Source organism: Cyprinodon tularosa, unplaced genomic scaffold (assembly GCF_016077235.1).
Source record: "Cyprinodon tularosa strain WSP-4 unplaced genomic scaffold, ASM1607723v1 ctg101, whole genome shotgun sequence".
NCBI classification, from domain to species: Eukaryota; Metazoa; Chordata; class Actinopteri; order Cyprinodontiformes; family Cyprinodontidae; genus Cyprinodon; species Cyprinodon tularosa.
This window is the reverse complement of record NW_024037794.1, coordinates 374660-386523: the sequence shown is the minus strand read 5'-3', so window position 1 is coordinate 386523 and position 11864 is coordinate 374660. Positions and strand designations below refer to the sequence as shown.

Sequence of the window (11864 nt, the reverse complement as noted above, 5' to 3'; positions counted from 1 at the left end):
AATGCTCTAATAAAGAAACCTTTTCCCCAAAAACTCTTTAATCGTAGATGGTCAAACAAATGAACATAACAGCATTTGGTGAGTCTATAATGAATAAATAAAAACACCCACAGGGTCCATCTAATGTGCTGTACTTATATAATATATATATGCTACATTCATCGTCCTCAGCATGCACCTAGTATAATTATTGTATCAGGAGACCTCAAAGGTGCTAATAAAACATAACATAAAAAACAGCACAAGCACAAAGATGGCAGCAATGAGGAATCGTTCCCTTTAAAAAAAAAATAAAACACACCCAGAATACAACAATTAAGACTTAAAGGGGATGAAACGCACTGCCTTGATACAGGCAGAATTGCATCACATTTCAGTGGCAAAAACAAGCAAAATAAAGCTTAATAGCAACTCACAACAGGTTCACAACTCAAGGTCTAAGATAATAGATCACACGTGTATGGTGGGTTAAATTACCACGTCAGTGTATCAGGACAGTGTTTAAATGGAAAGGTTTCTTCAGAATCCATGCAAAAAAAAGTAAATCTAAGAACATAGAAAAAGTCCAACCCAAAATGTTTCAGCGAACATTGATAAACAATTAAAATCTAGAGGATTAAATGAAGATAAAAATATTCATGTGTACCTTGAGGTGAGATCAGACTGAACTTAAATGAACCTTTTTCTTTTTTAACCCCACATTAAGCGGCTCAAAATAGGTTGGAGTGTTTTACCAAAACAAACAGAAGTAGATGCAGATATTTGCTGCACTGAACACTGGGATCTATAGATTCCTCTTGGGAGTTACATCACCACGATGGTCCAACGTGAGGAACCGAGGATGCACTAAGTTGAGGCTTTAAAATCAAACATTCCTTCAGGTTTAGAAAACAGTAAATTAAAGTTTACACTGCATTACACCTTTCATTTGAAAGAATATATTACATTCTATAAATCTGAATATTCAGCATTTTAACCCTTAGGAAGAACATGGAAGTCAGATCTGCTCACAGCTCATCACTCAGGTAACAGTCTCACAGCATGTGCCAGTTAAAAAAATTATATACTTTTTATATGCAAGTTGATTGTAAAAGTAGCAAGGCTCAGTAACAATTAACATTTTAACTTTTTGTGTCCTTTTCTTTTACCATGACGTTCAGTCTGACCACACCTTCAAGGCTACGGGAAAAAACAAAGAAGCATTCACACATTCACATTCCAGCTGCTGGGAATTATAGCAGGAATAAAAAGGAGGTTGTCACTTCTTCCATGCGGTGTAAAAAACCCATCTGAGAAAACAGTTAAGGAACGAAGACATGTTTTTAACCTTACCATCCGTAAATGTGTCGATCTGTACGTCACGGCTTTAAAAACAAGAGAAGGATACTGCTCCAAATAGGAGGGCACACACACCACCTCTTTTCGGAAGTCTATCGGACATGAAAGCTTCCCCAGCTGCTCTTCATATAGACTCAGTGCCTCTTTCAGATTCACACTGTTACCCTGGAAGAATTAAAGGGGGAAAAGGAAACAGATTACGGGATCCTTCAAAGTAGACATAGCTTCTTTTCTAATATTGTTCAACAAAAAAAAAAAAAAAAGAAATAAGAAGAAGAAAAAAAAAAAAAAGAGAGACAAGACAAAGTCAGTTTCACATAAAAAATATCAAGCTAGTGCACATTTTTGGGAAATCAAAGTTTTTTTTAGAGAGGGATGTGTTGAACATAGAAGATAAACAAGCCTATATCATAAAAAGTTACAACCGTTCTTCAAACTCTAAATCGGGTTTTTTTTTATTGATTAGGGCTACAACTAACAATTAGCTGTTGATTATTTCTCATTTAAAAACTAAATAAACAATTTCTAAAAAGTGCTATATAAAAAAAAAAAAAAAAAAAAAGAAATTTCCAACACTCAGTTCTCCATAAATTATTTGACCATCATTTCAATAATGATGGTCAATGATTAAAGGTATAGTGGAGGGTTTTCGCAATTTTTTTTTAAAAGAACACCCCCTCCACTTGGAAAAAAAATAAATTAATAAAAATGCAAATGCACAACTCTGTACACGCTCCCAAGAGGGAACGCCTATTAAATGTGTGCGTGATCTTAGAAAATATGAGGAAGAATTTCCAAGTAATAAGACAGAGCAGGCTCTCTATCTGAAAGAAATATCTGTTCTCTTGTTTTCCCAAATCCAATTTATAAAAATGGTATTTAGAGTACAATTACCACAAAATATTTTTTTATAAATGTTTCAAACTGATGAGAAGATAACCACATTCCTTTATTATTAGTACGTTTACTCCTAATACTACAGGTACTGCAAAAACCTGAAACACACCTGTGTGAAGTATTTCCCCTTGGGGTGCAGGACGCGCATCGACAGGTCCAAGATGAGACGCAGAAACTCCCAAGTAGAGTCTGTATAAAGAAACCCTTTTCAGACAGACTAGTGATAAACAATAACTTCTTTATATTGCACACAATGTAACACAGAAACTTGTTTAGAGCATTAACAGACAGGCAGAAACCTTCTTCGGGTGCAGTGGATATAGGGATTGCAGTGAGGTCATTTATTACATAATCAAATGTTCTTCCTTCCTGGACATACTTCTTCAGCAAAGGGACACAGTCCTCAATTAGAATCTGCAATTCAAAAGACATGATGACAATTAGGGATGCACGATATTGGGATTTTGGTCGATATCCGATATGCCGATATTTTAAAACTCATGTAGGCGATAACCGATATCGATACCGATGTTAAAACTGAACAAAAACAAGTAGTCATTGAAAATAGCAGTTTTGTTATCCATTTCTGACACTTTGAAAAATAATATACTCAAATATATTTTCATATGCTGATATCAAATAGATTTTTAAAAACGCGGTATCGATCTATTTTACTTTCAAAATCTCGTGAAATTTCATAGTTCTGTTACAAACTGTCGTGATATTTTGCAAATTCTTGTGAGATTTTGTTAGTAAAATAGATCGATATCGCGTCAATATATCAACATATAAAAATATGGCAAAATTTCGTGAATTTTCGGGGGCTTTCGTAGCATAACGATGACATATAGCAATATTTCATTATTAAAAGAGATTGATATGGTTTTTTTAAATGGCAATATATCAGTATATGAAGATATTGTGATATTTTAATGTATCAATATTTTTACCCTCGTCTTTAGAAGTTTTTAAGTCTGTAAAAAAGAAGTTTTTGAGGAAGTACTATTTTTTCTTATTTAGTTTTTAGACTTTAGAAATTCAGAAGCGGATCAAATATCGGGTTAAATATCGGTGTGGTGGCCGATGTCCGATATTCAGTTTTAAGGCCGATACCAATAGGGGGCCGATTATATCGTGCATCCCTAATGACGATGTTTAACAATTACATTTAGAGTATTTTTGTTTTGTTGCAAATTGTTCTAAATAAAATGACTGATATTTCTCAGCAATTGGCAAATTTAAAGAACATTTTCTCTGTTTTTACATCAAAAGTTACACACAGCACTGACATAGGCTCGACAAATATTTCTATGTGGTCTTTCCCACAACTATTACAACTTTGTCACAACTAAGAAAAAAAAATAATATATCCAGCCTCAGCTCTACTGTTCTCCTGATCACCTTCAGATTGATGCTTAACATTCTATTAGCAACCTTTTTGATAGAGAGGAGATCTATCAATCAATAAAATTACGAGAATAAAGTCGCAATGAAAATAAAGTTATAAAATTACGGGAATAAAGTCGTAATATTAAGAGACAAAAAAGTTGTATTTCATGACAACTCTTAGAAGCACTTCCTTCCCTTAAATGAAGAATGTCGAGCATAATGTGAAGTTATACCTTGGCATTGGTTTGACAAATAACACTTTTAGCCCACCAGCATCAAATTGGGCAGTATGTCAAAGTGGACTCAGGTTGCCGTTTGGTGGTGCTGGTCTGCCGTCATATGCTGGTCCAATCTCAAAGCTTTCTTTCTAAAATTGGCTGTGGTATGATGACTTTATTTTGGTATCGATACAACTTTATTCTGGTATTGTTGCATATTTCTCTCCTCCGGTCTATTTTATTGTTTATCCATTTGCTCCAGGACGTAATTCTCCCTCCCGTGCTGCGGTGGCGCTAAACCTATTTTGCCCTCCTACCTCGCTTCCTGGTTATACTTTTAAGGCAGTTTGTTGCAGTAAGCTTGACAGAAATTTTTGATTTATGCTCAATATTGAAGTGTAATTTGTGCTACACACTGTGGGTCTAGATACGGCCGAGGCGGTGAGGGCGAGTTTAGTCAGACGATGGAGGGACATGAGGGCCAAAAAGAGCGGAGATCCAGGTGGAAAAAGGGTCCCAGCGTTCTCGCACAGCTCGTTCTTCTAGCGGGTCAAACTTCACGAGTTGTTTTCCACAATTTCGGTCATAAAAACAAAGCAAGCTGGCCTCCTGTCTGCAGCACTGTCTGCTGTCAGCTACAATTTGGGAGAGGTGTAGCGGAGCGTCTGTGGAGGGGGCGATTTTGTGCAGTATTTTTTTGATGCAAAGCCTTTCAGAATCTATAACGCAGGCTTATTATTTTTCAGTGAATGAGGTTTTAATAGGCCTAGGTGGAGTACAACTTTTCTACTTCTCTTATTTGCAGTTGTTTCTAAAAAAAAAAAAAAAAAAAAAAAAAAAAAAAAAAAAAATGCATAACGATATTACAGCTTTCATTGATATATTTCAAATTTGAAACATTGTCTAGCCTGTAAGGTGTTAAAAAAATAATAATAAAATAAAAACCAATTAATTGAATCGAATCGTGGAGTATTCTTGAGTATCGAAAATAATCAAATCGTTGGGTCAGGAAATGAATACTGAATCGAATCACCATGATGGGTGCGATTTACACCCCTAATTACAGCTTTATTCTCGTATCATCGCATATTTCTCTCTTTTGTTAAATGTCTCGTATCGTTACAACTTTCTTCTCGCATCTTTACAACTTTCTTCTCAGATCTTTACAACTTTCTTCTCACATATTTACAACTTTCTTCAGCCTGGCCCTAATACTCAGTCTTAAAACGAAACAAATTGTATCCACTAGAGGCACTAGATGTATAACTTCCAGGTTTGGCACCCTGGTAAACAACTGAAAACGCTGCACTGTAACAAAATTAAAGATTCTCTTTCTCTGTAGTTTAGAATCAGATAGCAGACTCCTTTGGTAGTGCAGATTAGGAAGTGATGGATTAACTTGTAAAGATATGGTCACATTCAGCCCTCTAGATAAAATTCTACATCTGAGAACTAAAAATATGTCCTATAAGGCAAGATTCATAAGTGTTTCATTGCCATCAACTCTAACTTATCTGGCAGTCTAAGAGGAGCTCAGATTGCTAAAAAAAATAATTCAGTGAAAGTTCAGACGCTCGCAAGTTATATTGGCGAGTTTTTCAAATAAAGCTTGAACGTGAATCGCTGCTTTGACTTCTTATACCAGCCTCCATTGTGCATCCCAAATGTCAGCAGACAGAATGTATCATTTTAAGAGATATTAATATCCATTAAACACTCACTTGGTAACAATCACCCCTCAGGTTGTCCAAGGTATTGCCACAAGTCCTTCTCATGTGCATCTTGCACCCATCAATCACCTTCTGGTCGATGTAGACACTTCGTCAAGGAAGGTGAGGTCAATATGTTGGTGTACTTCATAAGAAAGTGTAAAAATAAATACACAAACACAAGCCATTTAAGGATATCTCCACCATGGTGATCATCTTTGGCTTTTGTTTGACCAACTCAGCAAGGATGCCTCCATCACCCCCTCCTAATATCAGCACCTCCTTTCCAGCATAGCTCTCTCTTCCATTCCCTGTGATGGCTTTTGTGTAGGCTAAATCACTTTCTGCAAGGTCTGCAACGACATCACATCTTTTTAACAACTGATAACAGTTCTTAAGCTACAAGTAAAGCTACAAGGTTTGTGGCTATCAGTAAGGTGGAAATTTATCCAATTATAAACGTGTTTAATAATAAATGTGATCTAATTTATGGTGTTCGTTTGTAGTCTTTATACAAAAAAACTACAGCAAACGTCTCACTGATTCGTCTGTGGAGTACTAACTATTTTCTACACTTACTGACATCTCCATCGAGCACTAGGATATTTCCATACTGCCGTGAGTGTAATATCTTAATGTTTTGGTAAGCAGAATCTTCTTCATAAACCACTTCATCGATGTCATATTCCACCAGTCTGCCATCAGCAGTGGGCCAGTATCGGTCAACTTTTGCTCCTCGCACCAACGCTGGAAGCCTGGAGGGGAATTAAAAGATACATGTTACTTAAAGGGATTCACAATGAGGTGTGAATGATTCTAGAAAAATCTATTTTCTATCCAAACACATTACAGTAAAAATACTGCAAGCTGTTTAGTTTTCATAAATCTAATAATATCGTCATCCGGATGTAGACTTCTTGTTGTTTATGCTGCTTTAGAAATGTGTTATGTGATCCCAAATCCTAATGATTTTCAGCTGACATCATGACATGTACTTAAAAAAAAATAATAATTTTAATTGCTTGACTGTAATTTTATACAGTCATTCATCTTCCTAACTGATTTCGATTGAAAATTAGCTTCTGTTAATGCAGTAAACAGTAGATCAAAAGCCGATCACATGCATTCTTAAATCAACAGGTAAAAAAAAAAACGTTGAAAATGCGACACTGTGTGGCATTGTCTAAATTCACAAAAAAAATTGTTTATTTTTTTTTAAACACAAAAAATAAACTATAGTACTGTTAGCCTTCTTGTGTTTATTCTGTGTGTTCCAGTCCTTTAAGACCTAACCACGTCACCAACCCAGCATGCATCGCAAAGGTGAAGAAACTGGCATCATCTTTGGGTGAAACCGAAGAATGTGTCATTTTTGAGGTAGTTATGAGTTTTTACACATCACAAACTTTAATTTTTAAATCAATAGGAATATTAAAACATATTTACACAAAGATGCTCAACAAGTGGTGGATTCCTTTAATGATAAAACCTTTGAACACCCAGGATAGAAGTATCGCAAGAACCAGGATCCTTACCTTTTAATCCTTGTAATACTGCCATTTAGCAGAGCTTTTAGCTTCTTTTCCAGTGCATTTAAAAGCTGTGGAGGGAATTGAGAAAATTTCTGTTCAAATTATGTTGCACTTTAAAGATTAAAGAAATTTGCTTCTTTTTTTTTGATCTGATCACTTACATTGTCTAATTGTGCAATGTTATCGTCTTCGTGACACTGCAGATCAATGGTGACCAACCCATGGGAGTGCACACGCAGAATGACAAGCCTGCGAAAGAATGATTGAATGATCCACAGTTATAAAAACATTTATTGTAGCAATGATACTCCATGAATTGCCCCATCTCCTTTCTAACAAACAAATGGGTTTCTTTCCCCAGGTAACAATAATTTGAAAGTTCATATCATAAAACCTCCAAAGCAAAGGCAAATTGTCCTAACTTTGGATCCTACTCAGATATTCAGTTCATGCATAAGAAACTCCTTAATTTTAAATGGATGCAAAATCATTAATCAGAAATATAGCAATGTTTCTTTCATTCAAACTAAAACATACAAAGCAGTCAAACGACTCAATACTACTTCTTTTGTTTGGCTACTAGACGACACCAAATAAGAGCATAGAAACACAAAGTAATAAAAACTATATCGGCATAAGCATTGAAGGCCTCAGCAGGCTTAATTTGGCTACTGTATATTAAATTCTTATGGATGAAGATAAAACACTGTCAACTTGTACCGATTCTCATCAGAAATGTATTTTTTGATTTAGTCCTCTTTATGCGGTCTCTTGATTTGAAACTGGACTGATTCAAAACTAAAATAAACAAGGACGCTTACAATATTAGGATTGGCTATTGTTTCTAAGGAGTACACCTTTAGCCCTTGGAGAAAGCATTTCCTTTTTTCTATTCCAGCAGGGAACTGATGCTAGATTAGCACCAGCATTGAAGGGCAAGAGCCAAGAAAGTTCTTAGAAGTATGAACCAGCACCAGCTTAGAGCAAGAAATTATTTGAATCAAGATACTCCCTGTCAGAAAAAAAGAATTTAAATCCCACCTGAAAACCTTATGGTTTCCTCTACTACATCCATGGCAAACATTAATTCACGAGTCGTTCCACTTCATCGGTTCCAAACTATGGCCGGTAATTTGCCATAGTCACATCAATGCATCCTTAACTGCCAGTGGCAAATTAAGGATGCATCATTATGACAATTTGTGCCACTACCAATATCAGACATTAACATTTCTGTTATCATCAATAATAGATATTATATTTACACAATTTCAAACACCATGAAACAAAGAACCACACTGCTCACATGACCTCTCTGCTCTGGTTACACATCCCACAATCATGCTCTACAGAACCATCACATGACCAAGTCCTTCCAGAAACACACACAAATAGGGATGGGGATCGTTAATATTTATTGATATCGATACCTTTATCGATACTCCTTATCGATCCGAGTCTTTATCGATACCACTATCGATACTTTTCTGTTATTTGGTGGAAAGACGATGCGACAATATGTTTTTAACAGAACTGGTATTGCTTTTATTGCTTAACAAGTGAGCATAACAAAAAAGTTTCTAGCCTTCAGTAAACATGGCTAATGTAATAGGCCACTTCTAAATGACATAAAACTAACTAGAATATATCAGCAGCACCAAATGAAAAATAAAATGTCATAATGTATATAAATTAAATGAATAATATGCTGTGTCAGAAAAAAAGGAAATAAAATATCAGCCCATAAATTAACAGGTATTTTTTTGCAGAAAAATTAACATGTCTGTCACTTTTCATCAGGTTTTTAGAGATTAGGAAAATATTTATCAAATAAATAATTTTATTTTAAATTAAATGTAATTTTTAATAAATGTTGGCATCAGTAGTTTAATTATATATTGTAAAATAATTACAGCAATATACAACTGTATTACTCATGTTTCTCGCCAAAAACTCAATTTCCCTTTTCTTTACGTTACACTTGAACGCATCATGATAACCTAATTGTCGTTTTACTGAGCCAACCTGAACACATCATCACGCAGCACGTCTGAAACTTTATTTACTTTTTAAGCTAACTAGCTTGTATGCTGCCGATTACAACACGGATTTCACAATTACCATTTTTAAGTGACCAGACAAGCTACAAAGTCTGTGTGCGCGCTAACCAGTGGTTCTCTGAGTGGATGATGAAGACGGGCCCGACTGTGGTGCGGCGGGGCAGCAGCAGGAGGAGGAGGAGTCTTTTCCGTTCAGCCATTCTCGAGTTGCGAGCAAAGTTAACTGCCAGACTTCACTTGTTTTACTTTTAATATCTGTTTGCTTACAATTTCATTCCAAAACATTGGTAGACATGCTGCAGTGATTGGATTGATTAGATTTAAATGCTGTGACGCGACTCGAGGGACACACAATTATGTTACAGGACCTCCGGGAAAAAAAAAAAAAAGACCAGACTCGATAGTGGTATCGATAAGCCCAAACGTTATTGATTTTCGGGTTTTGAAAAAACTGGAACCGGGTCCTTGATAGAACCGGGTTTCGATCCCCATCCCTACACACAAATGGCCACAGCATGGAAATAAATAGTGGCCATTAGTGTCAGCCTAATTCTAATTATGAGACTGATACCGATAGGTTTAAAAACATACAATGGGCCAACATCAATGCATTTCAATGCATATAGCACCCATCCCTACTAGAAATTAGGGGTGTAAATAATAATCGTTTTGTATCGATCCATCAATCCAACAGCCGACGATCCGATGCATCGACACGTCCACAAGAGTATCGATTTCTCCCCCTCTGGTCTATTTTTATCCATTTGCTCCTGGGCGCAATTCTCACTCCCGTGCTGCGGTAGCGCTAAACCTATTTTTGCCCTCCTACCACGCTTCCTGGTTATACTCCTGCAGCAGTGTGTCGCAGTGAGCTTGAAGCAGACATTTTTGATCTATGCCCAATATTGAAGCGGTCTGTGCTGTGGGTATAGATACGGCTAAGGCGGTGAGGAAGTGGGGGCGAGTTTGTCCGACAACGGAGCGACATGAGGGCCAAAAAAAAAGGGTCCCAGCGTTCTCATGCACCTTGCTCTTCTAGCTGGTCAAACTTCACAAGTTGTTTTCCCCAATTTCGGTCATTAACCAAAACAAGTCAGCGTCCTGTCTGCAGTCAGCTACAGTTTGGGAGAGGTGCAGCGGAGTGTCTGCGGAGGGGGCGGGGACGTCGACACTCTGGAGCCGAGGTATTGCATTGCACCCATTGGACTGATTTTGTGCAGTATTTTTTTTTGATGCAAAGCCTTTCAGAATCTATAACGCAGGGGCATTATTATTTTTCAGTGAATGAGGTTTTAATAGGCCTAGGTGGAGTACAACTTTTCTACTTCTGTTATTTGCTGTTGTTTCTCAAACAAAATGCATAACTATATTACAGCTTTCATCGATTTATTTTAAATTTGAAACATTGTCTAGCCTAGGTAAAAAAAAAAAAATTAACCAATTAATCGAATCGGATTGTGGTGTATTCTTGAGTATCGAAAATAATCAAATCGTTGGGTCAGGAAATCGATACTGAATCGAATCACCATGATGGGTTGATTTACACCCCTACTACAATACTCTATTATATGGTAAATATAAAAAAATCAAGCTTTTAATCTTAAAGAATTTAGATCTTTTCATGGTTTTTCTTTCGCTTACCGCCCGTTTTTGCCAACAAATGTAGCCAGATACCCATGTCCATTTGTATCATGGATCGTCTCTGTCAGCTCCTGCTCATGAAATATGCACAGTAGACCTGGAACTACCGAGGCCGTGTCAACTGGAAACAAACAGCAAAGGACAAATGATTAACAATGCAACAGTATGCAACAATAACATATTAATAAGGCAACATCTGCATCAGTGATGACCAAACTAATAAATTTAATAAACAGATAGATTTCTGGACATCAAAAAAATAGATTTGGTGGTGTTAATTTGTGGCTAAAATTTTTTTTCAAATAATATTTAATTAATCTGGAAAATTTTATGTGCAACAATGGCTAAAAACTCTACTATCTAAAATAAAGTTCACTTTAAAGATTGTTCAATAAATCCCAATAAAGTTATCTAAATTTGGAACGTTAGTAACATTAAAGTCATCCTACAGTAATCCCCCAACAAAATGCAAATAAAAGCCTAATTTGTAATACTGTTCAGTTTTATGATACTGGTGCCAATTCAAATTCTATAAAATGTGTTTTATTATGCTCAGTCAGGACTAGATAAAAAACTACAAAAATGGCGGAAAATAAGCTACTTCCTATGCGACAGCACTGAGTTTAACATGCTTTATTCACATTGTTAGCAAGACAAGCAGCGAGCTATTTGCGACAAATTGCTCCAAAAACGTTTAGTTGCATCACAATTACAAGAATACCGAATTAAAAATGCGTTCCTTCAATAACTTTAAGCTTCCAGCCCAATTTACCGCATATGCTCGACTTTTATTCCGTCCAATCAGTAACAACCCTGCAGTTTTGAAGGGCAATTAGAAACTAGCAGGTTAATGTTAGCTGTTCAGCTAGCTTAGCTAGCAGCCTGGATGCCGGGTCAGAGAGCTGAATAAACACGCTACATTCAGGGTGTTTGAAAGTATTGTACCTGGTGTAGAGAGGCTGAAATCGAGAGTATAATGTCGCACCGCCATGACTCGCTGCAACCGACATCCATGCCTGGGATAGCAGGCTGCGTATACTTATGCGCAGAGACGGAGGGAGGGAGGGACCTACTGGCAGG

The 11864-nt window shown here is 36.5% G+C and overlaps 1 protein-coding gene across 1 annotated transcript; it reads right to left on the bottom strand.

Moving 5' to 3' along the window:
* Positions 1 to 20: 20 nt before the first annotated feature.
* Positions 21 to 11864, bottom strand: sms (spermine synthase). Its single transcript, XM_038277220.1, has 11 exons — positions 11730 to 11864; positions 10785 to 10905; positions 7245 to 7332; positions 7087 to 7151; positions 6131 to 6306; positions 5750 to 5904; positions 5564 to 5653; positions 2535 to 2649; positions 2345 to 2424; positions 1388 to 1503; positions 21 to 1289 (listed from the first exon to the last, which is right to left on the bottom strand). The coding sequence occupies exons 1-11, from the start codon at positions 11773 to 11775 to the stop codon at positions 1259 to 1261; spliced, it is 1083 nt and encodes a 360-aa protein (XP_038133148.1). The 5' UTR covers positions 11776 to 11864; the 3' UTR covers positions 21 to 1258.

Excerpts from the sequence above, each read along its gene's own strand:
- sms (XM_038277220.1), bottom strand. The coding sequence starts at position 11,775 with ATGGCGGTGCGACATTATACTCTCGATTTCAGCCTCTCTACACCAG. Across the intron at positions 7,333-10,784 it reads TTTGTTGGCAAAAACGGGCG|GCTTGTCATTCTGCGTGTGC; the intron begins GTAAGCGAAAGA and ends ATTCTTTCGCAG. Across the intron at positions 5,654-5,749 it reads AGATGATCACCATGGTGGAG|ATCGACCAGAAGGTGATTGA; the intron begins ATATCCTTAAAT and ends CGAAGTGTCTAC.